Source organism: Paralichthys olivaceus, chromosome 8, assembly GCF_024713975.1.
Source record: "Paralichthys olivaceus isolate ysfri-2021 chromosome 8, ASM2471397v2, whole genome shotgun sequence".
Lineage (NCBI taxonomy): Eukaryota > Metazoa > Chordata > Actinopteri > Pleuronectiformes > Paralichthyidae > Paralichthys > Paralichthys olivaceus.
Window position 1 is genome coordinate 22,576,578 of NC_091100.1, and position 16,077 is coordinate 22,592,654.

A 16,077-nucleotide genomic window follows, 5' to 3' on the forward strand; every position below is an offset into this window, starting at 1 on the left:
AATCAAATAAGAAGTGATCTGTCTCCTTTAGGTGGTCAATAAACTAGATATTCACTGTGAGCAGATAATACCAAACACTGCAAAACTGAGTCAGGGTTTATACATCTTTTTATTTAAAGTGCCTATGTAGACACAATCATGACAACAGATACACCGCAATTAAATGAAACTAAGCAAAAAAAATGCATTCAAGTTAATTATGATTATATGTCGTTCAGCTACAATTATAAAACAAAGCATCTGGTACTCTGAGAACTGGAGGGATGATACGGTTAAATAAAATGATCTAATGAAAAGGTACAAATCAACTTGTATGAAATTTAACCTACTTGTGATCTGTCTATCAATCTTTTGTCACAGAAAATAAATACAGACAATAACACAAAACAGAAAATAGATATGCACCAAATTATGGGCAATCTAAATGTATGTTTGCCTTCAAAGCAAATATTAACATTAGTGTAACAGTCTTCACTTGTGTTTAAGTTGTTTTCTGCTATAACTGAATCAATTACTATAAAAAATAGTGTCTCAGTGAAAGTATAGTGGTTGTAAATGACCTTAAACCAGAGTTTACAGACACAACTGCTCCTGGCTTCTACTCTTCCACCCTCTCTCATCTCTCCCCTCTTTTCCACCCACCTCTGTCCCCCATTTTTCCCTCCGCTCACCCCAACCAGTCGAGGCAGATGGCCTCCCACTCTGAGTCTGGTTTATCCCCATTATGTTGACTTTTTTCTCCGTCTCCATCTCTCAAGATAGTGATGCCTGCAACTTCCTTTGAACAATGACAAAAGTGATGAAAAAACATATCTGGTTCGGGATAATTTCAGCTGGATAGTTGCAAGCCCTCATAGAAATGAACCTGTAAATATTGTGAGGACAACACTTTTAACAACGACAAACCACTTCCACTGCCTATTGACTTTTGTCCCATTCATGAAAAGCTTTGCAACAGTGGCACCTAGAGGACAAGAGACGTTATGGGAATCAATTCACAAAAACTAACACAGACTGAACAGTAACAGAACAGAAAGGAAACAGTGTAATACTTTTTCAGAAAGGAGACTTAAGTTAGTTAAACCTGTGGCTATAGTTCTCTTCACGTTGTTTTCATGTGGATCATCATCATCGGGGCCTGACTGACAGAGAGGCTAGAGCTGCAGAAGGCACACTGTCTGTCCGGTCACGACTGGGCTGTCACCACCACCATCGTCGTCTCTGTGCTGCCTGCAAAAGAAACACACCCATTTGAATAATATAAATATATTTGTTTCATTTACACAGCTTTATGATTTTGCACTTATCTTAAGAGTTTAAATAAGTAGAATGGACATTTGTCACAAATCCGTGTAGCCTCGATAACTTGCATTATGGTACTTATACTTTCTGGAATAATCAGTTTCATCGAGCTGTCTGATAATGCTACTTATCCTAAAGATGTCCATTCTACCATCTCTAGTTCTACAAAGACAGCTGTATTTATCGTTGTGCTGCTTTTCAACTGGTTACCTTCTTAACTGTACTATTACATCACTGAGCAGCTTTTTACAGTCCAGACAGACACCTCTGGCTCTGTGGACACAGGCAGAAATACATCTGGTCAGAGCCACACACACCGCAGACTCAGATTATCTGTTTTCTTTAAAATGGATGAAGTGAACAGCGGTAATGTGAATATCAAATTAGCAAAATGTATTATGTGTTTCAATGTGATGCGTAACTTACATTTATCTTCATGAATAACCTCACAGACTGCAATGTGTGTTTTGGCAATGTTTTTTTCTGTATATAGCATATCTATACTTTTCTCCCCATGACTTAAAATATCAGAAAATTGCAAATAAAAATGGATGCACTTAATATTTTTACATCTGATGCTCAGTCTATGTGTTTCATCACACCAGCCATCACGAAGCATTCATTTATAAGTCCTTAGTAGTCATTAAAGATAAATGTCAGCTGAGCACAAGAGAAACACAGGTTGAATAAATGTTCTGCTTGGCCTACACAGTTTTTTGGGAGACTGGGCCTGTATCCCCTCTGAAACCTTCATTTAACACTACAGTCAGGTTTGAGTTCATGTTGGAAAGCGGATCATCTTTGTAAACTTTTTATGACGTTGTTGAAACATATTAACCCATGCTTGTCATTACTTGAGTGAAGTAAGTAGTTATTAGTTACACTACGAGTCAGTGTGTCTTTACTGTGTTACTACTGACTGAAAGTTTTCATGTCAAACAATTTTGTCTTCCTGGTTTAATGTAATGAAAATAGCCCACCTATTTTGCATTAAAATGTCAATGCAAACCATATAATAGGACATTTTAAGTATTTATCAACAATTGTAAATTTACATAAGACAGGTTTTATGTCATTACAACAGTATTTGACTATATTGTCATTCATTTCTGTTTATCCTCCAACATGTGATGTCCACATGAGGCTTAACACAAAATAAAAGAATGTATAGCTGCTTACAGCTACATTACAATCTTCCAGACACAGTACTTACCTCAGTGAATTATTTTTCAAGCATTGTCTAGTACAAGCTCTAACAATGTGTAATATCTCTGAAATCTGAAAAACAGAGTTAAAGGTACATTATCTCTATTTGACATCCCTCTTTGGGATGATAACATTTCAGCACAGTCCAGCCATTACTGATTGGTTCATTATTTCCAAGCCCCAACAATTCCCAGTTAATTATTAAACTGTACTGTGCTGACTTCCTTGCCTTAGATTTAACAAACCAAGATAAATATATTTGGTAATTTACAGGTAAGGCTAAAATAGGTATGGGGTGTTCAAAAACTCAAAGACTGGCAGCCTGTGTGTTCTTACTTTGTCCCTCCACGTCCGACACCACCTCCATGGCCACATGTGTTATATCCACTGCTCCCTCACTGACCAGCTCCTCTTCTAAAGCAGCCAGTGGCATCACCTCCTCTCCAGCTGAGGGAGCAGAGTGGCAGGAGTGGCAGTGTGCTTCCTCATGTGCTGGAGCCTCTGATGCAGATTCTGGTTCAGCAGCAGAAAGAACTTCTAGATCCGCTGTGGTTGAGGCTGCAGCCAGCTGAGCCGTGTCCACGACTGCCACAGCTTCACTGTGTGTTGACACCATTTCATCTCCGTCCTCTGCTGATGCTTCATCTGTTGTTTCTGCGGCCGGTGTTATCTCCACTGGTGACGTCTCATTCAGTGGAGCAGCTTCTGCAGCGGTGTTGGCCTCTTCAGCAGCTGTTATGTCCTCTGATGTAGCTTCTTCCACAGAGGCTTCAGCAGGTGAAACGTCCTCAGTTGTATCTCCAGGTGAGGCCTCTGATGCAGCTTCTTCCACAGAGGCTTCAGCAGGTGAAACGTCCTCAGCTGTATCTCCAGGTGAGGCCTCTGATGCAGCTTCTTCCACAGAGGCTTCAGCAGGTGAAATGTCCTCACCTGTAACTTCAGATGCAGTTTCTTCCACAGAGACTTCAGTGGGTGAAATGTCCTCAGCTGTAACTTCAGGTGAGGCCCCTGTAGAAGAGACAGCTTCCTCTGGAGCAGCTTCAGGGCCTGGCACCTCATCCTCATCGCTGACCTCTCCCACCTCCACTCCATGGCCTGAAACCTCACCTTCCCCTGGAGGAGATGCAGTTGCTTCCTCCTCTGCAGGAGCAGGAGTCTCCTCAGTCATCCCCTCTTCAGCAGATGGAGCTTCAGCCACTTCCTCATGAGCACCAGCCTCTGCAGACTTCAGCTCCTCCACGATCACTACTTCAGCTGCCTCCTCAGCTGCTTCCTTTGATACCACCTCTGTGGTCACTTCCACCACCTCCAGGGTGGGTTCCGAATCTTTTCCATCCTCCTCTATTTGTCGGACAGATTTCACCAGACTCGTCTCACCAACAGAAGCGGCTGCGATATCAACTGTGGAGCCAGCCAAGATCTTCACAGCTGTGAGCAGATCTGGCAGAGACTCTGAAATAGGGAAGGAGAACAGGAAGTGATGGCATGAGTTGAATTGTATCTGATATACACAGTAACGTATTTGCACATATACATATCTACTTACCTAGAGCAGAAGTCTATCACTGGACAGTCTACGTTCACCACAGCTTCAGGAAATGCTCTACAGGAAGATATCTGCCCAGTTCATGCTCCTACTTTTCAAAAGTGTCCTGAGACAGTAACAATCTCAGATACAGAACATCCTGTGAGCAAGCTTAACACTTTAAATTGACAGCACTGACTTTCAAAATAAGGTACCCAACAAATTACTCGCAAAACTCTGGATGGACACATTTCAATGATGTTCAGTTTTTAGTAACAATGCATTTATGATTTGCTAGATACAGTAGTAAACAATGTACTGGGAGTCACAGGTATGGTTTGTCACTCATCTGTCACTCAACCCTGGCAAACCACCAGGACATCCTAAAAATGAACACTAATCTTGGATTAGTCTTAAACTGTCTGAGGCAGCTTTGAACTGCACAATGCAAAAAAAGGGATACAAGTCTGTGATTCAACTATGAACTTATAAAGAAATCATTCAAGCTGTAAACATTAGTAAAGGTGAGGCAGTTCTAGGATACAGTATCGTGTATCAGGCAGAACAATTCTTGAAATCTTAGTTTTCCCCACTTGAATGCAAAGGAGCATGAACATGGCACAAGGATTTTTCAGGAAAGAGAATCTCTACAAAGAGGGAGTTTCTATATCTACAGAATAATTCAGTTAACATTTCACATTCATCTAAATAAAAATGTGTTGAATGTATGCAAGTCATAAATTAGCCCTAGACACATGAGATAATGTTTGGACAAAACCTGCCAACATTTACATGCAGGTAAAAATATCATTTATGCATACATGCCCCACACAATAAAAAAAGAGTGACTTCAAACTTATGTATCATCCAGTGATGCTTTATTCTTTGAACACTTATATTTGTTAATGATAATGACAACTTTCAATGCTCAGACACAGAAGTGAATCTATTCTCTTTTCAATAGTGTTCCCTGAAAGATTAGTATCAGTTACAGAGACCAGACGGAGCAGGAGAGTCTTCAAAACACTTAGAAAATGGCCTTCTGAGAAAAGATCTCATCATGATGCAGATACATGAAAGCGCAGCTATAGACATAACTAATGAACGCAATTATGGAAATATTTGAAAAAAGAAAAAAAAGAAAGAAAATCACATTCTAAAAAGGAGAGAATATCTTAAACTCTGAGGGGAAAAAAACAAAACAGTTCCATAGGAGTCAAGAATGGCTGGAGAAGAAACACGGACTGGTTTTGGTCACACTTCAGGGTGAAAGAGTTAAATGTGAATGAAACAAGTCGACTTCCTGATCCATCTCCCTACTGTCTGCACACTAACCCTGATCCAAGTAAAAAGATTCATGCAACATTCTGTAGCTGGAAGTAAGTGCTTGCTGAGCAGAGGAAAGTCAAGTGCAAAGGAAACTGAAAGAAACAAAACTATTTCAGACGGTTAAGGCCACTTAAAAGATCATTTTACAAAAGAACATTGGTTACCGACTCTGTTCACTCCCTTATATCACCTGCTTCAACACCATCATCTGTACAGTAGCCAAACCATAATGTGAATCAGCTCTGCGCTTTTGAAGTGAATTCCTATAGAAAGTGACTTTTCCAAATTGAATCTGTTCAGGCAGCCTGATGCAGAATGTTATGGTTTGGCTCTAAAAGTTGGGGGGAGGTCAAGGGAAGAAAGGCCCAAGAAAACTGGACTGATGAACCCCAAACTGTTATTCACTCACTGACTGAAGTGAAAACTGAACAATGTTTTTACCTCTTTACTGAAACAGGGGTTCATGGGTCGTTTTTTTTCCTGGGCCCAGAGAGGTGGGACACAGCACAGCTAACCTAACCCTCCTTTCAGGCCGAACTATAACGAGCCTTCAGAGCATTAAGCAGCCACCTCTGCAGCAGGGGCTGCCTCAGCCTCAAGGGCTGCAGGTGCAGTCTCTGCCTCAGCGGGTGGGACTTCAACTACAACAGCCGTACCATCACTCTCTGCTGCAGGGGCTTCCGTTACTGGGGCCTCTGTTGCGGGGGCCTCGACGGCTTCTGTTGCGGGTGCCTCAGCTGCGGGGGCCTCGACGGCTTCTGTTGCGGGTGCCTCAGCTGCGGGGGCCTCGACGGCTTCTGTTGCGGGTGCCTCGACGGCTTCTGCTGCGGGGGCCGCTGCGGCTTCTGCTGCGGGTTCCTCGGCTGCGGGGGCCGCTACGGCTTCTGCGGCTTCTGCTGCGGGTTCCTCGGCTGCGGGGGCCTCTGCGGCTTCTGCTGCAACTTCCGGAACAGCTTCAGGGACGGCCTCTGCAGGTGGAGATGGGGCAGCTTCTTCTGTGGCCGCTGGCTCTGCTGGAGCCTCGATAACAACCACCTCAGCAGCGGCCTCTGCTGCTACCTCTGCAGGAGCGGGAACAGACTCGGCTGCTGCGGCCTCCTCCACTGGGGCGGGTTCAGGTGCAGGAGCTGCTGCCTCAGCTGAAGAGGAACAGAAACACGTGAACGTAACATTCTTTGACATCTCTGTAACTTGTTACATGCACCTGATGTAATGAAAATGAGAGCTTGGAAATGTTTTCTGGACCTGTTTGGATCAGTATTTCAAATATTCCTGTGGATAACTGACAGAAAGTCTGATCATCTTTGCTGCTGTAGATACAGTTGGGGGTAAATCTCTTCTCATGTGCAAACTTCAGTGACACTAAGATTATCATTTGGGCCTAAATGAACTTTGGAGTTGAGATAATTAGATGAACATGTCCGTAATGAGCTCTACAGGACTGAGAGGTCAAACTGTTCTTCCAATGACCTCAGCTACCTCTGATGACCACACAGAAATCCAGAGACAAGGGCCAAATATCTGAAGCTGACCATTGGCAGAAATAAAAATGTTGCACCTTAAAAAAATTAGCTTTAAAACTATTTGACCACAAACTGCTGTCAACATGTAATGTGAGGTTGAAGGTCAAGAGCTTAAAAAGGTCTTAAAAGGTCCACAAGGTAAAAGCAGCTGCTGTTAAAACTGACATGATAATATGAGTAAAGAGCAGGTTAATCCCTAATCCTGACATGTCACCACAGGGACCAAAATATACTGCGACTGCTGAGCGCACCAACACTGCTGGTTATCAAAGGAAATTCAAGTTTAATTTTATACAGCAAAGCAGATCCTTTACAAGAAAATGAGGTGGGTAATACAGAGATACAGTTATGGGTTGAATGGACGTTACATCCCAGTGGTACAAAGAATTTGCAGCACCGAGATTAAATGACTGAAGCTTCAAATCTGAAATGCAGATCAGATGCTCATCTGTTAAAATGGGTCATTACCACTTTAATTTAGTATAAGTTTACTAACTCATGTAGTTTATTTTATTCTCAATTCTATGAAGCACCGGTTACAATTTACATTCTTATTTTCACTTATATTTTTATACTTAAAACTATCCTATCGATTTATTTAAGAGGTAGCTCCTTGCATTTGTTTTCTGACTTTAGCATTGCGAGATTGGGCCCCAGCCTTTGCACTCTAGTCTAAAATGGAAATTGTGGGTAAGCAGTCATGTCAGAATATTAACAGGCAGCCATACAGATCCAGACACTGCGCAGCTCAGGGAAACTATACTGCTGTGTAGATAATGTGTCAGGGAATATTATCCTACAACACAAACACCATCACTGTGTGCAACAAGAGGTTTCTGTGACCTTGTTCACTGGAATTGTTTTTGCTTCATTACATAATATGATCTCCGACTACTTTAAAAACCAAATCAGTATTTCAGCGCTGAAGGGAGAAGAGTCTGAAACTTTATTGAAGACCTAAACTTGCAGGGTACATGTGCGCAGCCTAACCAGTGACAGAGGCCGTTTATCCCCAATCCAGGATGGTCAGCCTTTCTGGGCACAGAGCCACAACCTCAGGGCTCAAACTGGCTGAATAGGCAAATCATTTGTAGACAGAAATTCAAACAGACAGGCGAGATGAAGCTATTGAGAGTATTCAATCTACCGTGTATTGACATTTGGGTGGTGAAGCCAGAACCAACTCAGAAACACAGCAAGATACTCAGTACATGCACTTTGTATATGAAGCTAAAAATGGCTCTGGATCATAAGTCACATTTTATCTGATTAAAAACTGACTCTGAACTTTGAAGTTGTCAGATTGAAATATATATATTAAAAAATGTTTTGTATGATATTCAAAAAAGTGAGTTATATTGTTTTTCTGTATAGTGTGAATAATAAAAAATGATCAATTGATTTCCACTGTAGACATGGCAGTCTGAAATTCCAAGTCTTTTTAATCATATATTTATTTATTTATTTCGTGTTTAGTGCAGTACGCAACTGCACTGTGAAGGTTCTTGTCCTGAAAGTCCATGTAAACAAACCTTCCGTTTCACAAAAAGTTCCTTCAGAAATTAAGAAGCTAGCCAACGGGATTTGAGCACAACAAGAACAGGGGTCGAGAAGAGGAATTGGCCTGGCAGCCATTTTGTGAAGCCAAACACTGGAAGGAAAAATTGGGTTTTCTGTTCTTTGGCTTATTTCATCCACATGGTGAAAACTATAAGTGTGTGTGTGTGTGTGTGTGTGTGTGTGTGTGTGTGTGTGTGTGTGTGTAACTGACCCTTTGCCAGGGAGCCGATGTCTGCCAGTTTGTCCTCAGGGCGCTCACTTTCACCATTCACTGTCTTATAAGCCTGAGAGAAAGGATGGCAGATATGAGTTTATTACATTTCGTCCAAACCAAATGGTATAAAATGGTAAAATGCTACTTTGTGTCACGCTGTTGTGACCCTGCACAGCTCATACACACAGTAAACAGAGAACCAGTCTGCTCAGACAATGGCTGCATGTGGCAGAGTCCGACTGAAAGCACAAAGAACATATGCATGTGCCTTCAACTGGTGTCTGCTCCCAGCAGAGCCGTCCATCCAGTTTACCGTAGTAAAAACACACCAGTGTTTAAACTACATTAAGATGATCTACAGAAAACTGGTCTGATCCAGTGTAGTCACACCTCTGGTTTAAGATTTGGAATAAAAAGTGGATATATAAAAAAAATTTATATTCTCACAAGTTACAAGACAAATTAAAGTAGATTTGAGGAAACAAAAATATCTAAATGCTGCAGAAATGATTGCATTTTGATTTCACCTCCATTGATCCTGTGCCTCAGTCTTTGTATGCCGACCAGAATATTTCCTTGCATCCGCGCTGCGATTTATAGAATATTATGTTCATAGCTGTCAATACCAAAAAATAATGTTAAATATATTAATAATAATGTCTAGACTCCTTGAAGTCAGTGTGACCTTTGACATTTTAACCACTGCAATCTAATTAATGTTTCATTGAAGGCAGACTTAAGATATCATGTTCAAGAGGCCAAAAACAGTGACCTCACAAAACGTTCTTCGGACAACATGTTAGAGTGAGGTTGCTGTGACCTGGACCTCCGAACTACAATCAGGCCGTTCTTGAGTCAAATTGAATGATTATGCCAGATAAAGTTCATATGGGTGTTCTTGATATTCAAAAGAACATTAGGTCAGTGCCAACCACCAAAATCAAATCTGTTCGTCTAAGAGTCCAAGTGAACATAGGCACCAAATCTGGAGAAATGACCAAAGCTTTTTGGGAACTGCTGACCAACACTGGAACAATAAAGCCTCTTAATTTCCCTGTGGGATTACTTTCTAATAATTTTTACCATCTGCATTAAAATATTTCACACACACAATTAAACACTTACCACAGATACTTCTGTCAACATTCAACACTTCTCAACTTTAAATTGAAACATTAAATGGAGAATTTTTTTTGATGCTCACATAAACGACAGCCGCAGTGAGGCCTCCTCCACACAGGAGAAAGTACGTCATGTTGGTGGAGCCTCCAGGAATCCCAAAGGCCATGTGTCGCACAGGAGCTGCAGGAGTGATGGGAGGGTCAAAGTACAGGGTTAGCATGGAGGCTGACCTTAAGCAAAGACATTTACATTCACTCATAAATACAACTCTACATCATCTGATAATGTTGCACCAGAATGTGGTTATTTGTACCTATAGGAAATCATTGAACACTTATGTGCCAAGATCAGATATGACCATAAAGAAAACCTGTTAACAGTTTGGAGGGAAGGTTTTCACGTGAAATGACTCTAATCGGAATAGGACTTGGTGGAGAACGTGTTCTGACAGTGACAACATGTCTCCGTCCCTTAATCCAGTTACACAATGAAGCTCTGGCCATTTGTAGCAGGAGGGGATAGAAAGATTTAGCAGCGTCCAAGCTCAACACTGAGTCGTCCCTTAAATTAAATCCCTTGCAGCGCCCAAACACTTTAAACACAACTCTCGATTTGCATCAAAATTAAACTTTCAAATTTCTCAAGTGGGCTGGAATTCATGAACAGCACATATGTCAGGACTGATAATGAGGATGTGTTAAAGGCATCTATACACAGGTGAAGGGAGTGTAGCTCGGACATCCTGTGAAAAGATTTGCTGGTGTTTAGAGGATTGCCAGTGGTGCATGCAGAGGAGGCCATAAATAAAACCACCCTGCATCCCCAACACTGGCTCGGTCTAATCTCTTCCTATACCTGGAAAAACATGCACGCATACCAAAGAGTGTGTACGTGAAGGGTTACAGTGCACAGCTTGATGTACACAGTGTGCGTTTGCTTTACTCAGCAGTCTGAGTGGGACATGTGAGGCAAGTAAAAGAACACACTGTACAGTTATGTGCAACACGCCCCTGTCATTCTTCATACATGTGTTTAGGCAAATCATAACTCAGGCCGGGAACTTTACACTGACACTGTGGTTGATGACCTTGAAGATTGTTCACCTGTTACATTCAGAGTTTTTAAAAGCACAGTCAAACATTTTAACTGGATTATGTGAACAGGTTGTTTTTTTTATATGAAAGACTTGATTAGAATTGTGGGGTTTTTTTCAAGATGACCTTTAAGAAATCATGAATTTCATAACACAAAAACAATCCAGCACCCAACTCCCCTTAAAAATAACCATGTGGTGCAAAAGAGGATTCATAAACCTGCACATTAGTGAAGTGAGACTCTGGCACATTTTGTTCCCCTTGCACAGAACTAGCAGTCCCCCCCCCCCCATGTCTTTATGCTAAGATAGGCTAACAGCGGCTGGCTCAAGCTACATTTGCAATGTAAACTACAAGTGATGCATTATTCAAAAACTAACTAAACTGTCATGAATGCTGAGCCAATGGAGCTGCTGGTCCCAAGTCCCTCCTCCTCCTCTAATACCAATGACACAGCAGCACTGATGCAGAGAGTCCAAGTCCAGGTTATTTATACAGGTAATCAGTTAATCCCTGCACTGAGGTTCGGGCCTGTCAAAATGGACACGCATGTCAGGCAACAGACAAACATGGCCTCTATAGCACCAGTGACACATGTGGGCGTGCAAGGTGAACATGTGCTCACCCCCTCTCCTCTACTGTTGATCATGTGTAGCCCCCAGGACCAACCCCTGCTCTTTTATTTCCTGGACCCCGAGTACACAGGCTGCAAATGCACATGTGCAGTTCTTGTTTTGGTCTTTTATGAAACACGTCAGTCTCCATTGAGGCTGAAACTGGAATCTCCCTTATTACATTTGGGTTTTGCAGCATCAGTCTAGTTTGAAAAACAGGATATTAAAGCTGCAGTTTGCCCTCAGTCTAAATTCCACATGCTCACATAAGCAAAGTAAAGGATCTGATCAGGAACGCATGAGAAGACAAAGTGTCATTTAAATGCAGGGGATCAAGTCTGTAACTGTCCTCTGCTCACATGCAAACTGGAAAGTGAGGCTCTAAATGCAAATATAATTCATTTAATGTTGTTATTGCTTCACATGTAGTGAATGTATAGGGTCAGTTTGTATTTTTCTATGATTTAAACTGACTTCTAATGAGATTGTCAAACTGGGGAAGGCAGATCTCCACTTAGTCTGCTCACTTGAAAGAATAATAGCACAACACGTGACGAGGAGTCCAGTGTGCGTGGACGTTTTTCTACAAATACAAATTTAACACTTGAGCTTTAACACAGAAAATTCAAACACCCTTCATGCAGTGAAGGTTTGAAAGCTGAAATCAGAGGTGTGGCAGGCTTTTTGAGATGTTCTCTTTCATAACCATGTGTAGAACTGAGTGTTCCCAAAGCAGGACACACCTCCTCGTGTCGGCCCCACTGCAGCTCGACCTGCACAATGGAAAACCCACGGATGCATTCGATCACGCTGCTTTCATACAAACGAGAATATAATTCAGATTTAAATGCGTTTCATCAAATTCTGAAAAATTATCATTTGTTTAAAAAAAAATGCATTAAAAAAAGTAAATTTAGAAGAAGATGGGACAAAAGAACCCCCCCTCACTGACTCCATTCAATTAAAGCCTGCAGCTTAAAAACAAGAGGCATTAACTTCACACACACACACACACACACACACACACACACACACACACACACACACACACACACACACACACACACACACACACACACACACACACACACACACACACACACACACACACACACACACACTCATTTAAAGAAAGTAAAGTGATAACCTGTCCCCACTCACCATTCCTGGATGTGGGTCTGAGCACCTTGCGTGCCAGCGGCCCGACTCTCTGCCATGCCCGTCTGCAGAACATCTTGACTCGGAAGCAGGTAAAGGAGTGAGTGCGTGTGGGTCCGTGTGTCTCCTGCAGCTTTTAAAGATCAATGAGGAGGAGCACTCAATTTCTGACCAATGCTGATCGGTACCGAGCACGCCCCCTTTCTTCAGACACGATCCGCTCAGTAGGACGACCCCCACAGGCGAGAGAGGGAACAACAGCAGCGTGGTAGCAGAGTTGATGAAGCCTGAACTGATTGTGTGTGTGTGTGTGTGTGTGTGTGTGTGTGTGTGTGTGTGTGTGTGTGTGTGTGTGTGTGTGTGTGTGTCTGTGATGTGGTTGAGGAGACACCCACTGTAGTGTGAACTACTACAGAGATTGTTTAACTACTTTAGCACATGTCTGTCCATCTGTCCGTCTGTGTCACCACGGCAGCACCACAACAACACAAGATGTAGTACATTTTACAGAAAATAAAACTTCTGACCCATCATCCAGCCGGGTGCTCGGCCTGAGCCCCTGACCCACATTTGCTTTTAATCACTGCTGCAAGTTTAGCAGTCACATTTGGTAGAACGACAGACCATTGTACGAGGGACAGCAGTCTCAACATCTGTCTGTAATGTAAATACAACTTCTGAGTGCTCATATAACAATGGGTCATGGGTCAGAACATTTTAACAGGTGGATGTGATCCCATTGCAAGATGGTTTCTAGTTTTTCAGAGGTTATTTAACTATGTAAATGTATTAATTGACAGTAACATTTTCTAACACTTGTGTTTGGACTCTTGTTGCAGACTTGGACCAGTTGGGACCTTTGCAGTTTTTGGTGTTTTTTTGTTGTTGTTTTGTTGCATAATCCACCAATCATTCCTGAAAATCAAATCCCTCTTCCAAATGGGATGAAATCATGTTGTGACATCATCTCTTACACTGGTGCCAAGTGGATTAGCGTCCCATGTGGTTGCATGGAAAGAGACAGAGAGCTGTGGTTATATAAAACACTGTCCCAGAGAGGTGCTGTGGGTCAGAGTGGAAAACTCAGAGAGACGTAGAGTGACAGTAGCTGTTCTCTGTAGGTTTAAGCACCACAGTGATTCTCCTCTAGAAATAAATCTACAGTTTACATCACATCAAGTTTGTTACAACAGCTATGCAGTGTCTCTGTCGCCCTCCTGTGGTGAAACAGGGAGTTACGACACTAGCAATACACCAATGGATTACACATGTGGGCCTACTGTACAAACATCACACAGGGGAACGTTTCAGAGTTCAGGTTGTCTTCTTCTCGACTGTTACTGTAATTGTGTAGGTTATGCTTTGCAAGATTATCTAACTTTTGCTAAATGTCGCCCACAAGTGGTAGTTACGTGACAATGGTTAATGCTGAGATCCAGTGTAACAGTGGGACAATTAAAAAGAGTCATGGCGTCACCGACCTCACTGGTCATACCTGACCAAGTAAAGCTATGTTGGCTGAAAAAGCTTGAGTCCATAAAATTCAACTTTCAATATTGGAAGAGAAAGAAGTTGATCATATCCCCAAAGCCATGTTCTCAGATGTTTCCTCTGGTTTCCTCTATGTCAGAGTACTGACCTCAAAATAGTGCCAGGTTATAATGTTATAATATTACATTTCTTTTTCTTTAGCTCTTTATTCAAAGTTTTTTTAAAATACTTACAGCGCATTACAAACAACCACAACACTACTGTGATGGTGACATAACATCAAAACTGGGGGGCACAATCTCAATGAGATGGTAGAGGGAAGAGATGAAGAGGAGGAACAAATGAAAAGAATGATTGTGTGATTAAAGGAAGGAAAACTCTCCCAAGCTACAGCCCATCACCAAAGGAGAGCCTCTGCAGGGCATTTGGTCCAAAATACATTTATGATCTGCTAGAACATCCAGACCCCGAGGCAATCAGAGACAGGTCAAATCTAAACATCAGAGAAGCAGCTTTTACTTTTTTATCCTCCACACATCTGGAGAGAAGTGCCATTATTCACTTTAAAACACATGTACACATCCACTAGTTTTACTGCGAGAGCTTGTATTGCACTTACATCACAGTACCTGCTGGTCAAAGTCTGAGCAGCTGCTGTCGACATATTCTGACTTTTAGTCCCTGGACTGAGAGGAGATGAGAAAGAGTTGGATCCTACATTTCCCACAATGCAACTTAAATGTGTCTTTTCATTTGCTCCTTCCTGCCTGTGTCTCTTAAACTGCATGCCCCCAGTTTGTAACTCTGTGAGGGCTTTCTGTTTTACAGTGTATCACCTCCTTGCTTGAATAACACCGACGACACTGTCATCCTCTCTGACAGGAACCTCCTGACAACAATAAACCACGCAAATGTTTTCGCAGATTCTGCAGCAAATTGTTGTTGATGCGTAAAATCTATGGAATGTTCCAGTGAAGAGCTGGAAATTCCATCTGTCAGAGTGAAAATATTGTCAGATGTCCCAGAAAACACTTCAGACACTCTAGAGACACCTTCTTTCGTTTATTTGGTCAATTGTAATTCATATTTTGATTGAGGCAGATTGAGGAAATAAACACTGTCATCTTCTCTCCTCCTTCACTTCCAGTCTTTCCTGCGTGCAAAGAAAAAAAATCCGCCACGGGGCTGGTGAATGTTGCACCAATGTGACACTGACATGTGCACACTCACGCTCACTCAGCTCCACATATACAGAACCTCCAGTGTGCTGTAGGATCCACTGTTCTCTGGACAAGAGGTTTGTCCTTATCATGTGACGACCTCTGAATCATCGATTCGACTAAGCATTACAACACACATTTCCATCGCCCACACGGCTCACGCACAAGACCGCTGCATGACTGCTGTGAGGTCTTGTCCAGTTAGACACGGAGCTGTGGTGTAAAGACTCAACAGGCGGGATTAGATGGTGGTGAAACACTGAACCACTGCTTCATACACTGAATCAGGGAAGTCACATATGGAGAATACTGCACTTCTTATCTAGTGGCTCGGTATAGCTCCAGCAGAGCATGGGTTTCAGTTGAGAATTTCATTGTCCATAAACACATGTTACCGGGCTGTATATTCAGTTTTCCTTGGAAATATGTCACATCACAGACACAGTACACGCTGTAAATAAATTGTGACTATAAAGCCTCAGTGGTTTTAATTTTATTGGCTCTTAATATTCAGACGGCACAGAGTTTCATATCATCAAGACGTTTGTGTGATTTAACCACATGGTCTATGTGTCATGGGTTTGGTTCCATATTATGAAGTCAAAGCTTTCAGAAAGAATTGCGTTTCTGGAAATTGTGACCATGAAGTTAAGGTGAACACTTTTTATAAGACAACAAAAATTCTGTTAAGTGTTATGTGAAAGTGACATCAGCATTGT

General features: G+C 42.0%; 1 protein-coding gene across 2 annotated transcripts; it reads right to left on the reverse strand.

Moving 5' to 3' along the window:
- Positions 1 to 90: 90 nt before the first annotated feature.
- LOC109627316 (fibrous sheath CABYR-binding protein-like) lies at positions 91 to 12,817 on the reverse strand. Of its 2 annotated transcripts, XM_069530657.1 has the most exons (7): positions 12,651 to 12,817; positions 9,864 to 9,961; positions 8,657 to 8,729; positions 6,019 to 6,501; positions 2,845 to 3,960; positions 1,513 to 1,575; positions 91 to 1,230 (listed from the first exon to the last, which is right to left on the reverse strand). In XM_069530657.1, the coding sequence occupies exons 1-6, from the start codon at positions 12,721 to 12,723 to the stop codon at positions 1,529 to 1,531; spliced, it is 1,890 nt and encodes a 629-aa protein (XP_069386758.1). In that variant the 5' UTR covers positions 12,724 to 12,817; the 3' UTR covers positions 91 to 1,230; positions 1,513 to 1,528. The 2 variants fall into 2 exon arrangements, with proteins under 2 accessions (XP_069386758.1, XP_069386759.1); XM_069530658.1 differs by lacking the exon at positions 1,513 to 1,575 and having other exon boundaries at positions 12,651 to 12,816.
- Positions 12,818 to 16,077: the final 3,260 nt, after the last annotated feature.